This window comes from Larimichthys crocea, unplaced genomic scaffold (genome assembly GCF_000972845.2).
Source record: "Larimichthys crocea isolate SSNF unplaced genomic scaffold, L_crocea_2.0 scaffold83, whole genome shotgun sequence".
NCBI classification, from domain to species: domain Eukaryota; kingdom Metazoa; phylum Chordata; class Actinopteri; family Sciaenidae; genus Larimichthys; species Larimichthys crocea.
In genome coordinates, this window is record NW_020860930.1 from 1,091,552 (window position 1) to 1,106,778 (window position 15,227).

The 15,227-nt window shown below is 49.4% G+C and overlaps 2 protein-coding genes across 15 annotated transcripts; both read left to right on the forward strand.

The window, feature by feature from the left end:
- Positions 1–2,400: 2,400 nt before the first annotated feature.
- LOC104938941 (SUN domain-containing protein 1) lies at positions 2,401–9,406 on the forward strand. Of its 12 annotated transcripts, none has more exons than XM_027277117.1 (22): positions 2,401–2,518; positions 2,591–2,787; positions 2,942–2,968; positions 3,099–3,362; positions 3,530–3,631; positions 4,109–4,237; positions 5,105–5,185; positions 5,633–5,770; positions 5,897–5,995; positions 6,194–6,269; positions 6,359–6,408; positions 6,518–6,744; positions 6,813–7,073; positions 7,154–7,246; positions 7,328–7,389; positions 7,468–7,612; positions 7,687–7,959; positions 8,037–8,121; positions 8,206–8,321; positions 8,402–8,569; positions 8,644–8,745; positions 8,900–9,404. In XM_027277117.1, the coding sequence occupies exons 1-22, from the start codon at positions 2,415–2,417 to the stop codon at positions 9,080–9,082; spliced, it is 2,982 nt and encodes a 993-aa protein (XP_027132918.1). In that variant the 5' UTR covers positions 2,401–2,414; the 3' UTR covers positions 9,083–9,404. The 12 variants fall into 12 exon arrangements, with proteins under 12 accessions (XP_027132918.1, XP_027132920.1, XP_027132919.1 ...); XM_027277119.1 differs by having other exon boundaries at positions 8,644–8,736; XM_027277118.1 differs by having other exon boundaries at positions 3,533–3,631.
- A 74-nt stretch (positions 9,407–9,480) lies between these two features.
- Positions 9,481–15,225, forward strand: LOC104938944 (phytanoyl-CoA hydroxylase-interacting protein-like). 3 transcript variants are annotated; one of them, XM_027277130.1, is made up of 7 exons: positions 9,481–9,593; positions 10,276–10,377; positions 11,336–11,532; positions 11,757–11,931; positions 12,406–12,523; positions 13,691–13,871; positions 14,151–15,224. In XM_027277130.1, the coding sequence occupies exons 2-7, from the start codon at positions 10,350–10,352 to the stop codon at positions 14,523–14,525; spliced, it is 1,074 nt and encodes a 357-aa protein (XP_027132931.1). In that variant the 5' UTR covers positions 9,481–9,593; positions 10,276–10,349; the 3' UTR covers positions 14,526–15,224. The 3 variants fall into 3 exon arrangements, with proteins under 3 accessions (XP_027132931.1, XP_019124596.1, XP_027132930.1); XM_019269051.2 differs by having other exon boundaries at positions 9,515–9,593; positions 10,192–10,377; positions 14,151–15,225; XM_027277129.1 differs by having other exon boundaries at positions 9,515–9,593; positions 10,192–10,377; positions 13,709–13,871; positions 14,151–15,225.
- The last annotated feature ends 2 nt before the right edge of the window (positions 15,226–15,227 follow it).

Genomic DNA, 15,227 nt, shown 5'->3' on the forward strand with positions numbered 1-15,227 from the left:
AAAAAAAAAACATAAAAACAACATAAATATTTCCAAGTTCAATCAAAGTTTGATTGTGTGTGAAATAATAAAATCTGAGCAGAAAGCTGATGTGATCTGAGGTCTTCATTTTGTCTCTGGTGTCTTTCATCTGAACAAAAAAGAACAGACAGAGCTGGAAATCACAAACAGTCAGACTCCAACATATTTGAACAAACTTAACGTGAAGCAAGTAATAATATTACGTAATCGTACTAATAAAGTCAAAATGACTGCATTCATTTTCACTGTTGGGTTTGCACAAACAAATTGTCTTTATTAATATTGAATGCATAAACCTGGTTAGTGTGTCGTGGAAATACATTGAGTTTATTATTACTATCACATAAATCTTATTACTTGCTTCACATAAAGTTCATTAGTTCATTTATATTAAACCCAAGTCATTCAAATGGATCCTGCATTTTGACCAAACATTGTTTTTGAGTGTACAAACTGTTCAGGTGACCGCAGTAAAAATACTCTACATGTCATTCTATGAACCAAAACACACAAACAGGAAATATTTGTGTGTATACCTTTGTACAGGTGCTATTAATGTTTGTACATTGAGGCTCTGTTTAGGTCAAATTTGACCCTGGATCTATTGATGCTGATGGATTTTGAGCCATCAGTGTGGGTCAAATGAAGGGGAACCTTGAAACAGTCAGACTGTATGTTCTATGTCTGTGTTTATTTGTATGGGACAGTGGTGACAGAGTTCAGGGGAACCTCAACACCACACACACACAACACACACACACACACACCCACACACTCACTTTCAGAGTGTTCTTAGTATTTTCAATCATTTATAAAAGTAGCTCATCATTGCATGTTAATGCTTGCACTTTACTCAATATCACTTTCGGTATATTTTGTAATGTCAAACATAGTTTTAAATGGACTGTACTCATGTGTGGAGGTTCTTATAGCAGAGATGACAGTAGGTCAGAGTACAGGACGTGATGACAGGATGTGAAGCTTCTCTCATTACAAACGAACTTCTGCGTGTTTCTGTTTTACAGATTTCAGCCAGACTTCCAAACAAACACGGCAGGTAGAGTATCGTTACTTTATTTCACAGTAACGATACTCTACCTGCCCGCGAGCCGGTTTAACCTGTCAAAGACGACAGAGTCCGGACCGGAAGTGAACTATCTCAACAACTCTTTGGTCTTTGCTGACGTCATCCGGTCTTCCCGCCACACGGGGGCGTTAACCGCCGCTATAAGAGGCTGAGCAGCTTCCGGTGGTAAAACTCCGCGTGCGGCCCGTTACAGCCGGTAAAGACGGTCCAGAGGAACTTCCGCTCACGAGACATCAGCTGAGAGTGACGGCAGCGCGCGCAGACCGCTGACGTCGTTGTTTAGGCGGGAAACAGAAAAACTGACGTTCTCCACCTGTACCCGCTCCACCTGTTCACCTGTCCCCGCTCCGCCTGTTCCCGCTCCACCTGTTCACCTGTCCCCGCTCCGCCTGTCCCCGCTCCGCCTGTCCCCGCTCCACCTGTTCCCGCTCCACCTGTTCCCGCTCCGCCTGCAGGTCGGTACTTCCCGTGTCTGTTACCGTGTGTCCGGTCTGAAGCTAACGGCTAACGTTAGCAGCACCGGCCGTTTGTTTTTCGCGGGGCTCCGCCCACCGCGGGCTCTCATTGGTCCTGTGAGACGTCATCTCCCTGACGTCTGACGCTGATTGGCTGGAAGCAGGCAGGCACTTTATGACCGCAGACACGTGACGTAAGCAAACATGTTAATTATTCACGCGATTAACATAAATTAACATAATATGAATAATGATTATTTAATATAAACGCACAACCTGTCAATCATCAGACTGATGACGTCTTCATGTGACCACGTCAGAACACGTTCACCTTCATACACCTGTGTGTCTGCTCCACCTGTCTGTCTGTGTGTGTCTGTCTGCTCCACCTGTCTGTCTGTGTGTGTGTCAGGTTACCTGTAGTCATGTCTGCTTGTCTGTTGCACACCTGTCGTACTGAGCTCCACCACCAGGTGTCACATGACTTCAGTTGGCAGGCTTTTAATTTGAAACAAACACAGGAAGTGATTGACATGGCCAACACGAGCCAATCAAAACAAAGCTCAGCTGTGATTGGATGACAGAGAAAAGGGGCGGTGCTCGGGACAGTTACTTTATCAATTGGTAAACTACATGATGGATGGTTGTCATGGCAACATGTTTGCTGCTATCAGTGCTCCACTAACTCCTCCTCTTCAGCTCCTCCTCATCTTCATCTCCTCCTCCTCCTCATCTCCTCCTCCTCATCTCCTCCTCCTCCTCATCTCCTCCTCCTCCTCAGCTCCTCCTCCTCCTCAGCTCCTCCTCAGCTCCTCCTCCCCCCCACCCCCCCCTCCTCCCACGCCGGCGTCATGTCCAGACGCAGCCTGCGGCTCGATGACGGCCTGTTGGACCGCAGCCTGCCGCACGGCAGCGCCTCCTTCAGTGTGGGAGGAACCAGCTGGAGGAGCACCAGGTGAGCGTGTCATCCTCCACCACCTCCACCTTCTTCTCCTGCTCATTCATCCTCCTCCTCCTCCTCCTCCAGGTCGTTGAAGTCTCGCCGTTCTCAGCAGCTCTCCGTCTCCTGCTCAGAGTCTCTCCTCCTCAGCACTCCTCGTAAACTGGCCGGCCCGTTGCTCCTGGACAGCAGCCTCCACAGCATCGCCTCTGACGCCTCCCTGCTCTCCTCAGTGCTGGACGACTCCTCCGTCCAGGAGACCACGCTGGTCGACACCTTCTGGGGTAAGAAGAAAACCTGCAGACCAGCAGGTAGCATCGCGAGGAGCTCGACTGACTGACGGAGACGTTTGTCAGAAGAGCTTTTATTTTGGAGGGACAGGAAACACAAACGTGGTCGAGGTTGGTCTGACGTGATCTTCCTCCTGTGATGTTTCAGGTTTGGACCAAGACGTCGACCCCAAAGGTGAGTTCATAAGTAAACACACCTGTCTGTTAGTGACGCGCCTCCTCGTCGGCCTCCTCTTCGCTCTCCTCCTCTGCCATTTGTCCGTAGAGGCTGCTGAGCCCGGTTACCTGTTACCTGTCTGTCACAGAGAGCACCATCATCGCGGAGCACAGCACCATCCTGGCAGACCGCACTCTCATTGGCTCAGACGACCGCTGTCCCAAACACCTGGTCCAGACGCTCAGCAGGGTTTACTGTCAGGACTGCGAGCTGCACTCGGACAGGAAGGAGTCCACGCAATGCACCTCCTCCAGGTACACCACCTCCTCCTCCGTGACGGGTACCGGGCCCTCGGGGCCAGAAGAACCGGAAACATCCACCATCTACTGCCGACACCGCAAGAGCCGGACAGGTGAGCATGTGATGTCATAAACAGGATGTTGGCTGTGATGTAGTCTCTGTGGTGGAGGAGCGCCCCCTCCTGTCACCTGTGGATTACTACACCACCTGTGGATTACTACACCACCTGTGGATTACTACGTCACCTCATCAGCTGTGTTTGACGTTACCTTTGTTCAGCAGGTGTGCTGGCGTCCGCGTGGGACAGGTCAGCAGCCTGCGTGATGTCCCTGCTCACTCTGCTTCATCAGCTGACGCTGCAGAAACACCACGACGTGACAGGTAGCACACCTGAGTGACCACGCCCCCTGCTCGTCGCTTCACGTGACGTAGATCTAGATCCTGCTGCAGAGGTGTGGTCACGTCTTCGAGTCCAGCTGACGCTGACTCGAGTGACATCACTTTAAAACGGTGCAGTGGAACTTTAAGTCCCGCCCACAGAGCAGCAGCAAGAGATCTGATTGGCCGACTCCTTCAACATGTATGTACCTGTTGGCCAATCAGAGGTCTTTGTGTTGCTGCTGTGCTTCCTCACGCTTCATGAAACGTGGACTGACACCTCCTGCTCCTCCTCCTCCTGTTCCTCCTCCTCCTCCTGTTCCTCCTCCTCCTCCTGTTCCTCCTGCTCCTCCTGTTCCTCCTGCTCCTCCTGTTCCTCCTCTGCCTACAAATATTTGTATCATTTGTAAACCACCTCCTCCTCTAAGTCAGACTCTCAGGTGTCACCTGCTCCTGATTCTTGATGTCCGGTTCTTCCAGATGTTCTGCAGCTGTGGCTGGACTCCGGCTTGCTGTGTGTCAGCACAGCTGCAGCCAGGTGTGTGTCTGTGCTGACACACCTGGCCACGAAGCTGCCACAGGTCAACAGACAGACTGACACACACGGAGGTACTGACTGTGAGAGGTTGTTGGTTTGTAGTTGGTGTGTCCCGGTGTTGGTTCTGTTGGTTGGTTCTGTTGGGGTCCACTCAGCAGGTTTGCAGGGACTCTTTCTTCTTCACCTGGGCTCACTCGGTGCTGTTCGTTCACTTCCTGTTGATCAGCTTCTCATAGCAACAAACTGAACATGCAAACCGATGACAAACGGGTCGCCTCATCATTTGAAGTAGCCTTGAGATGTTGTGTCCGACCCGTACAGCGATCCGCTTGTCACGATGACAGCAGGTCACGCACAGAGTACCTGAGGCTTCCCCCAGGCTGGGTGGGCTATGTCTGGGTCTGACAGAACCCCTCCAAAGGAAGGCGCCCTGTAGAACCCTGATCATGTTGAACCACCTCAGCTGGTAGCTCATGACCAAAGGTTGGAACGTAGATGGACAACTGAAGAGCTTGGCCTTCAGCTCAGCTCCCTGTGAACTACAGCGGTCCAGTACAACGTCTGGTACTGCTGACACTGCACCAATCAGCCGGTCCATCTCGCACTCACACCTTTTAATGATCAAGACCTTCTTCACTTGAAGCTATTCTCTCTGTACAGTTTGACTGCAAAGGACCACAAGACCCGCCTGGAGGAACCTCTGAGAAGACCCGATCTGGATCAGTTTTTTTTTTTTTTTTTTTCCCCTGAGCTCTGACTGCTCACCTGTCGTGTTCCCGCCCAAACAAATGGGCTGCACCCCTTCACTTCACTTTGGCTGTTGCCATGGCAAAATGCAAATCTCTCTCTCTCCGCCTGCAGCCGGTGCTGGTCCTGAGGACGTGGTGAGGTGTTGACCTGGTCCTGAGTGAGTCCTGACTGTTTCCTCTCTGTTGCAGCTCGATCCAGTCACTGTGGAGTCATGGACCTGAGGGAGTCCACCACGGACCAGGAGGAGCTCCATCCCACCGGACCTCTGTGTGAGTTATGAAGCACGCCGTCGCACAGCTGCTTTTCTTTGTGTTGGTTAAAACTGATTTTCCTTTTTGTTGCTCGTGGACGATGAACGTCGTCGTTGGCTGCATCAAATAAACGATGAAGTCTGAGTTAGTTAGTTAGTTAGTTAGTTAGTTAGTTAGTTAGTTAGTTAGTTAGACCGCGTGGTGGTCAGAAGTCTGAGGAATCACACTCGAGCTCACCTGAGCCCTGATGGTGCGCAGGTAGACCATGGTCCAACCTTCAGAGCTTCAGAACATCGAGGACGTCCTCAGAAGAAGTCGTAGCTCGTACTTTGGTTTCCGTCTCTGCCGGCTGGTTGAGCTTTGATTTGCTTGTGTGACGTGTGTGACGCCTTGGAGAAATCTTCTGAAAGCTGTCGGCAGTGTTCAGGCAAACCTGTCGGTTAAACACACTGCTGACACCAACAGGTGACGACTGTAAGGACAAACAACACTCCGAGACGGATACTGTCACCTCATCTCCATCAGGTCCGTCTCCGTCTTCAGTTTGGTCCTCAGTGGCGTCCCGTGTGTTGGTGCTGACGTGGACTGCTGCAGTCTTCACAGGTTAATGTGCCGTTCTCTCAGTGTCGGTAGATTTATCAGTTCAGTGAGACGCTGCATGCCGTCCTGATGTTACGTAGAGACATTGAAGTCCGTCTCCGTGTCTCTGACGTCTCTTTGCCTCCTCAGCTTCGTGTCTCTTTGAGCTGACTCTCAGTGCAGCGTCAGCACTTTGGCCCCTGACCAAGACACTGTGTTCATCTTCTGTGAGCGCCGGACGCTCTGCAGGTCAAACCTGTTTTTATTGGTTCTTCTGCCCCGACCCGACCCGACCCTCTGCTCCTCCACTTCTTCTTCTGCTGTGCAGCATGTCTTCTTCCTCTTCTTCTTCTTCTCTTGCTTGGTGACCTGCATCCATCTGCTCAGCTGGTGACAGGCTCTAATGAATCATCTGATTATTGAATAAAATAAATAATGTGTGTTTAGGTAAGAAAGCAGCTGATCTGTACAGGTGGCTCCACAGACGATGGCATCACGTGACCCCCGGCTCTCTCCTGACTCGGCAAGTTTTTGTTCAGCTGAAGATGTTCCATCTCCGTCTGTCTGCAGACTTCTCCTGATCAGTCTCCTAATGATGATTTCCTCCTGCAGGGCTCCGCTCAGACTCCTGCTGGTTCTCCTCCCTCTGCTGCTTCTCCTCAGTGAGTTTCCACAGACTGTCTAAAACCTGGACGTAGTCTCTGTGACGTCCCCGCAGACTCATGGTCTGGACCTCAGGTTCTGTCTAACCCAGCTGTTCTGGTCCTTCAGGTCTGTCCTGGTTTGGTCCAGCTGGTCTCTGGTCTGTCCTTCCAGTTGTCAACATCACAGAGTGGAGCACGGCGGTCTCCGAAGCTCCCGGTACGTCCTCAGACTACGACTCGGTGTCCTTCCAGAGCCAATCAGCAGACGGCGCCGTGGAGTCGAGGGAGTTGCAGCCTTACGAGGAGCCGATCTACAGTCGACCTCCACCAGCTGAAACACCGTCAGGAGCGGAGGTACTGACCCCGCCATGTTCCAGCTGCTGTTGTGTCGTTCCGCTCTGAAACTTTCCGTCGTTTCACAGGAAGCGCCTGTGGCGGCGGACGAGTCGATGGAGGCGGCTCGGCTCGTTCGTCTTGAGCACAGGCTGACGGCGCTGTGGGAGCGGGTGGAGGCCAGCGGGCAGCAGGCGGAGCAGAGGCACAGGGAGGTGCTGCAGCTGTACACCGACCTCCAGCAGCAGCAGAGCTCTGCTCGGAGCGGCGGTGACGAGGCGTGGCTGAGCGGCCTGATGGCACAGCAGCTGAGGACGCGACTGGACGAGGACAGACGGCAGAGGGAACAGGTCAGATACGGACACACCTGGACCAGGAGACCCGGCTCAGCTCAGAGATACGGGTCATGAGACTGTGTTTGTGTGTGCAGACTCGGCAGCAGGATTTGTGGCAGCAGCAGAATCAGGCGTCCCGGCTGGAGCAGCTGGAGCTGCAGCTGCAGGCGCTGGCTGCCAACACGGAGGTACGACACAACCCTGAGCAAACGTTCCTGCAACGTTCCCATCGTGTTTAATCAGCTGTTCATGTTTTTAACGACCCACAGGAAGAGCAGCAGAGACGAGGAGCTGCAGTCTCACCTTCATCCCCGCTTCCTGCTGCCGTCAGGTGGCCTTCACCTCCATCTTGAAGTTCTGCGGCGCTCCGAGTGAACGCCACTTTAAAGTTGTCTTTAACTTCCTGCAGTGTCGGCGTGGACCGTCAGTCCCATGATGCCTTGCTGGCAGAGGTTGCGCGGTTGGAGGCGGCTCTACAGGACGTCAGGCGGGACGTCGAGGGTCTGTCCGGGTGTCGGGACGGCTGCAGCCGACTGGACAGAATCCAGCAGACGGTGAGAGTGACGTTAGCTCGCCGTTAGCTTTGAGGAACTTCCTGTAGCTTCATCCTTTCCACGTGTTCTGTCAGATTTCGGAGCAGGTCTCCGCTCAGGTCCATGAGGAGGTCCGGACTCTGTTCTACGGCAACCAGCTGACGGTGAGGGACGGGTCCTCCGGAGATGCCGTCGGCCTCCCAGAGTCGCTGCTCCGGTGGCTGTCGCAGCGGTACGTGAGTGGGGCCGACCTGCAGGCGGCGCTGGCCTCCATGGAGCTCAGCATCCTGCAGAACGTCAGCCTGCAGCTGGACCAACGCCGCGCGCCGGTCAGAGAGGCTGTCCTGCAGGCCGCCGTGAGCGAGGAGGTGACGGAGCACAGATTCAGATGTAGTTCATGGCTCTTTAGACCAGACGACGTTCATTGACCCGTCATCTCTTTCAGGACGTCCACGTCATCGTGAAGAACGCTCTGCGGATCTTCTCTCAGGACCGGACCGGCCTCGCCGACTATGCTCTGGAGTCTGGAGGTACTGAACACCATCAGGACCGACTTCCTGTTTTGTTTACATCACATGACCTCTCCCTGACAGGTGTCTGTGCTCGTCCTGCAGGTGGCAGCATCCTGAGCACTCGCTGCTCCGAGACCTACGAGACGAAGGCGGCTCTGCTCAGTCTGTTCGGGGTTCCTCTCTGGTATTTCTCACAGTCTCCTCGAGCTGTGATCCAGGTAACGCGCCTGTTCTGAAAGTCACCGCTGGAAAACCAGTTCTCACCTGGTGAAGGCTGATGCTGAATCTTCTCCTGCAGCCAGACGTCCATCCAGGGAACTGCTGGGCCTTCAGAGGCTCTGCGGGCTTCCTGGTGATCCGCCTCTCCATGAGGGTCGTCCCCTCCGCCTTCAGCCTGGAGCATGTCCCCAAAGCTCTGGCACCCAGCGGGACGCTGCACAGCGCCCCGCGAGACTTCAGCGTCTACGTAAGAGAGCGACGCTGAGGCGGGAAAAGGTTTGTTTGGTGTTTGAGTCCTCACGTGTTAGTTTGTGTTTTCAGGGTCTGGACGATGAGAGTCAGGTGACAGGGACGCTGCTGGGAAGCTTCACCTACGACGAGGACGGAGAAGCTCTGCAGACCTTCTCCGTCACTGTGAGTGAGGTACACCAAACATCCACCAGGTCACCAACAGCAGTCAGCGCAGCTCGGCGTCTGTCCTTTTTATCTCACCAACCACTAAAAGACGGAGCCCAGACGTATGAGTGCAGGACTGTCTTCTCACATCTCATGATGTCTTTGTTTTTGTTGTGGACAGGAGGACAGTGACCTCTCCTTCCACATCATTGAGGTACAGATCTTGTCCAACTGGGGCCACCAGGACTACACCTGTATGTACCGCTTCAGAGTGCACGGGACGCCCGAGGACGCTGGAGGACGTCCGGAGACGCCCGAGGACGCTGGTGCTGGAGGACGTCCTGAGACACCCGAGGTCGTCTGAGGACGCTGCAGAGTCGACACGTTATTTGATGCACTAACCCGCGCAGAGACGCTCCTGCTGCTAACTGCCCAAGAGACTGTCGTGTCTCTACGGCGACTCAGAGACACTCCTGTGATGTCATTTCCTGTGGAAACGGGACACACGGACAGCTTTGATGTTTAATAGTTAATATTTTTATGTCTGTTTGCCGTGTTCGTGTTTTAGTCACGTCTGTCTCAACACGTGAAGACGTCAAACGTTTGTTTTCAAATATTTTAGTGTTTCTGTCATTTGAAGCGCGACAATAAAGTGAAATTTAAAGTTTTTATAAAAGTGTGAAGGAGACCTGAGACTGAACGAGCTTTTATTTTGAAAGGATCTGCTGCAGACCAATCACAGAAGCCATGAAGTCAGCTGATCGTCATCTTTGTGTCACACTGACACCTCGTGGTTAAACGTTGTCACTGCGCATCAGAAGTTCAACTCTGATCCTGGTTGACTGCAGAGTAACCATGGTAACAGCAGCTCTGAGGTGATCTTACATCAAACAGACTGTCCCGACCTCATCAGCATCGTCACGGCAACCGTCATTAACCAGTTTGTTTACTGACTCCAGCTCAACACACACACACACACACACACACACACACACACACACACACACACACACACACACACACACACACACACACACTTTCCTGATGGCTCGTTAATCTGTTTATGTGAGCTCGTTTAATCCACGTCAGTGCAGCCGGCCAGTAATCCTCCTCCTCCTCCTCCTCACTTTGTGTTAATCCACAGCTGATGACGTCACTCTCTCATTTTGTAGTTTGATGTCTTTAAAAATCAACAACTACGAGTTGTTGACTGAAACTTTCAGAGTTTCTCTGAAAGTTTCAGATGTTTGAATTATTTTTAATATTGATAAAGTGACGGTACAAAATAAAGTCTTTAACGAGCCACAGATTAAATTTAAATATGTAATTTAAGGAAGCAGAAAAACTTTAATTTGTCGTTCTTCGTATAATAAATTACAGTTTGTTTAATTTACAGAATTTCTGTGAAAACTGATTTTATTTTGATGTTTTGTCTCCGTCTTTGTTCTCCTCCACCTCCTTCATGTTCTCCAGCTTTTATTCTGAAATCCATGAATCGGCAGATTAACGAGCAGCTGCAGATTTTTTGTCTGTCTCCCCATGACATCACTGAAACAGAGCGAGCAGCGGTCAGACTGAGGCTGGATGAAGACTTGAAGGTTCCTCTGCAGAACGTTCTGAGTGAGAACGTGATGGAGCCTCCTGACAGCAGCCTGACAGGTCAGTGTGTTTGATGCATGACAGATGAAGAACTGAAGCTGTTTCTCTTAAAGAACTCAGAGAAAAGCCCAAACTGCTGACACGACTGATCTTTAACGTTCTGGATGGTTTTCAAACTCGGCGTTCCTCTGCAGATGAATCCAGGATGATCACTTCATGCCGCAGAACCTTTGAAGAACCTTTTGACAACCAAAGTTCTGTTTGTAAAATGTGTTGATGAAAATAAATTGTTTGTGTTCACGGTGAATGCAGCTCAGTCTGTCAGGACTTTGTTCAGGTCCTGTGGATAATCACCTTCCCAGGGTGGATGAATAGACGCTTCACCTCCTTCATTCACTGACAGGATGGAGGAGGAGCAGCAGGAGGAGGAGCAGCAGGAACTCTTCTTCTTCAGTCATTCATGACCAATCAAGCAGCCAACTATGTAAACAGTAGTTGTACTGTGTAGTGTCAGTACTTTTACGGCAGTAATCTGAGTACTTCCTCCATCACTGCACAGCTCATTGAATGAAGCGCGGACCGAGGAGTCTTCATTAGTTTCCAGTTCACGCTGACAAAACATTTGAGTCGTAACAAGACGTCACGCCGACGTCTTTGTCTCAACAGGCCACTTGTTCGGCCTGCGGGTCTCCGAGACTCTGACTGAAGCGTTTGTCAGCTCTGCAGAGATGAAGAGAAACATGGAGGTCTGCACTCACACAGCAGGAGAACAGAAATCCTTCAGATTATTTTTAATCTGTTAGTTTATCTAGATTATGAAAACAGTTTAACTGACTCTGATATAATCGTCCGACATCATCCAGACTCATTTCTATCTTGTGTCAGATTTACAGATGGATTCATACTTTGTGCTCCATGTGTTATTAATCATTAATAAATCATCTCTGAAACCTACTGACCAATCACAGGTGTGTGTGCGTCTGCAGGTTCATGCAGGTAAACTGACTCTCTTCTTCAGGCTCAGAGTCTGCAGACAGCAGCATCGGGGACGTGGACGACCTGCCGGTCCCTCAGCAGATCCGGATCAGTAACATCACCTGTGATTCGTTTAAGATCAGCTGGGACATGGACAGCACAGGCAGAGAGAGGATCACACATTACTTCATCGACCTCAACAAGAAGGAGAACAAGAACTCCAACAAGTTTAAACACAAGGTTGGTCAGCTGATTGATACGAGATGACGCTTTGTGACAGAACCAGAGGGAGGAGGTGACTTAAACAGGAACAATGATGAGACAGGTAACACTGTACACTGAGGTGTCAGGTACTGTGTGTACTGAATGGTGCAGGTGAGAGGGAACCTAATCGTAACACTAATCTCCATTTATTCTGTGATGACTGAACACTGTCCTCCACCTCTCGTGTCTTTGTGTTTCAGGACGTACCGACGAAGCTGGTGGCGAAGGCGGTTCCCTTGCCGATGAAGGTGCGAGGTCACTGGTTCCTGAGCCCTCGCACAGAGTACACCGTAGCCGTCCAGACTGCCGCCAAACAGCCCGACGGAGGCTACGGCGTCTCTCGATGGAGCGAGATCATCGAGTTCTGCACTGCAGGTCGGACACCTCGAATATGTCTGTGAACTCATCGCCTCGCTGATGATGCGTTCAAACGTTTTCAGAATATTTTAAAATCTGCCATAGAAGAATCAGTTTTAGGTCCACAGAGAATCTTTTATCATAAACCACTGCAGGACGGATCAGTAACGTTTGAGCTTTGTGGGCTCAAGCGGTTCTGTAAAGATCAATCAAACGTTGAAAACGAGAACATGAACAGGGTTGTCGTCATGTGACAGACAGGAAGAAGAAGAAGAAGTCGACTTCTGGTCAAAGAACACGAGCTCGTCATATATATTTATGGTTGGGAGGTCAGAGGTCATCAGCCGATGAGTTGATGGAAAATGGATCATGCTCATGGCTCCTTGTAGAACCAGAGAACCTTTAAAGAACCTTTGAAGAACCTTTGTTCTCAGCGTGTACATGTTATTGTTTGTGTGTCCTCAGCTGTTCCCACATGTTCTGTGTCTGCAGATTACTCCACCGTCCATCTGAACCAGCTGCTGCACAAAGCCGAGGCCATCGCCGGCAGGATGCTGCCGTTCACCGTCTTCTACCGAAACCAGCAGCAGGAATACTTCCAACAGGCCAGGTGTGTGTGTGTGTGTGTGTGTGTGTGTGTGTGTGTGTGTGTGTGTGTTACATAGTTCAACAAGAGTAACACACAAACATAACAATAAGTAATTCAATAGTAAGCAGTGTAAATGTGTTGGGATGGTCGTGGCAGGTCTCTCATCTGCTAACGAATCTTTCTGAAGCCTCCATTAATAAGTTATTGGTTCCATGTGATGGATTTCCCAGACCTTCTCCATCCACATGTTGGAGGGTCGGGTTTAACCATTGAACTGTAATACGTTTAAGAGTAATCAGTAATATCTGTAAAAGGTATTTTTCCCTCTTCTAGTTGTGTGTGTTGGTATTAGTCCAAGTATTAGCAGCTTGGGTATTGTTCCAGTTTAGGTCCACAGTGTTTGAGTTACCAATGTGTCCACAACTTCTCCAGCATTGATCTGAGTGCATGGGCACATGTCAGATATAATAAGAATCTTGTTACCTTCCACCTGAATTCCCAACATGTATTAGTTAGTCACTTGATGTGCTTCTGTACATATTTCCTCCCGCCTGTCTTGCTGTATGCCTGTGTTCATTTCATTTCCCTTTTTTCTTTAATCTGAAGAGTTTCATTGGAAATGAGTAAGTAGATAATTAGTTTAGTTCCCTCTCTCTGTTTGTTACAAAATCCCTTAGTTGTAAATACCTGAAAACGTCTGTATTGGTGTAATCTCCATTCTTAACTGTTCAAATGATTTGCAACACCCATCTTTATGAAGTTAGTGTAGGTTTGTGAGTCCAACTGAGAGGGGACCAAACCATTTATCAAACCAGTGTTGCTTAATGTTGAGACTCGCTCATCTGAGTCTCACCAAGAGTCTGTAGGAGCCGCTGGCATGTGCTTTTCTTCTTGCAGCCATGCTGTTAGGGGTCTCAGCTGTGCAGCCCAGAAATACAACCTGAAGTTTGGGAATCACCTCCATGTAATCTGGATAGCTGAAGTATTTTAGTCTGACCCTAGGAAGCTTTGATTGCCATAAAAATTTTGAAATCAGCTGGTCTAGTTCATCAAATGTATTTTAGGAATGTCTACAGACAGCATCTAGAATGGGTAGTTTAGGTAGGACATTCATTCGTATGCAGGCCTGCCATGGACTGTGGGCCTTGACCTCAGTCGGTGTTTTAACCCCTCGTGTGCTTTGAACAGCCCCTCTTATCGCTCCAGAGACGCTCAGTGCCATCGGATGCTGCCGGCAGTGAAAGACAACAGCGGCAGTCACGGATCTCCCATCAGTGGCAAACTGGAGGGAGTCTTCTTCAGCTGCAACACAGAGTTCAACACTGGAAAACCCCCCCAGGACTCCCCATACGGACCCTACCGCTTCCAGGTACAACCTGGTTTCTGATCGTACAGTTGATGTTGCTCTACTGGTTTCTGGTCGTACAGTTGATGTTGCTCTACTGGTTTCTGGTCGTACAGTTGACGTTGCTCTACTGGTTTCTGGTCATACAGTTGACGTTGCTCTACTGGTTTCTGGTCGTACAGTTGACGTTGCTCTACTGGTTTCTGGTTGTACGGTTGACGTTGCTCAGTTGTTGAAACCTGAGGTGTATTAGCATGAGGAGAGGCTGTACAGAACATTTATACTTCATTTGTTTCTGCACAGATCCAAGCAGACATCCTTTTCAACCACAACACAAACATCTACTTTGGGGATTTCTACTGCATGTACACGTCCTATCACTACGTCATCCTGGTCCTCGCTCCTGACGGCTCCAAAGGAGACGTCTTTTGTAAAGGGAGGCTACCGGCACTGGATAGATCCAACAACTGCTTCCTGAGCTGCACCGAAGAGGACGATGGTTTGCTGTCTTTCCGTCACGCTCAGGATGTCATTCTGGAAGTGATCTACACGGAGCCGGTGGATCTGTCCTCAGGGATGGTAACACAGATCAGTGGGCACCAGCTCATGAGTCAGTCCACCCTCAACGCCAAGAAAGATCCCAGCTGCAAGATCTGCAACATCAGCGTGGGACGTTAGCCGGGTTCTGGACGACCAGCTAACCTGCTGATTACTGATACAGTGGTTAGATCTGAGGCTGGTTGGGTAAACATAGCATCCACTTTAATAATATGTGCACTCACCATTATTATATTACAATTATTATAGCTTCAAATGATTCTGCTGTTATCAGCCAACGCTTTAGATTACTGAAGCAGAATAACTCAAAAGCGACATATTGAATTACAGATCATTGTTTTCATTTTACATACATTAGTCTGTAATTTAAGAAAGCAGAAAGTAATGAAGTCTTTTTTCTGTATGAAATGACAAATAACTGTAAAATGACAGTATTGTCTTACTTTGGTTGTTATTTTACAAAAACTTTTTTTAAATCTGTTTTTATTTGGACAAACCTTTTTTTTTGTTCTTCATTAGGATCAGCTCATTTCACCTTGTGTCGTATTTCTAGTTATAATATGAATCTCACAGAGCGCTGACATGTCGGTGTGGAGTAGATTAAAAATGTTTGAGAGAATCAGCACGGACAGTTTGACATCATGTCACTTCATTAAAGTGATATTCTGATTAAAATGAAGATTGTTTGTCAAAGTTCATTATGAAGAAATGATCATGAAGAAAATCAGTGAAATCGTTGGTGAATAAGTTAAAGTTTAGAAAATACACAGTGACAAAAAAAAAAAAAAAACATCTAACATAAGAAACTGCTTGAATGATCTC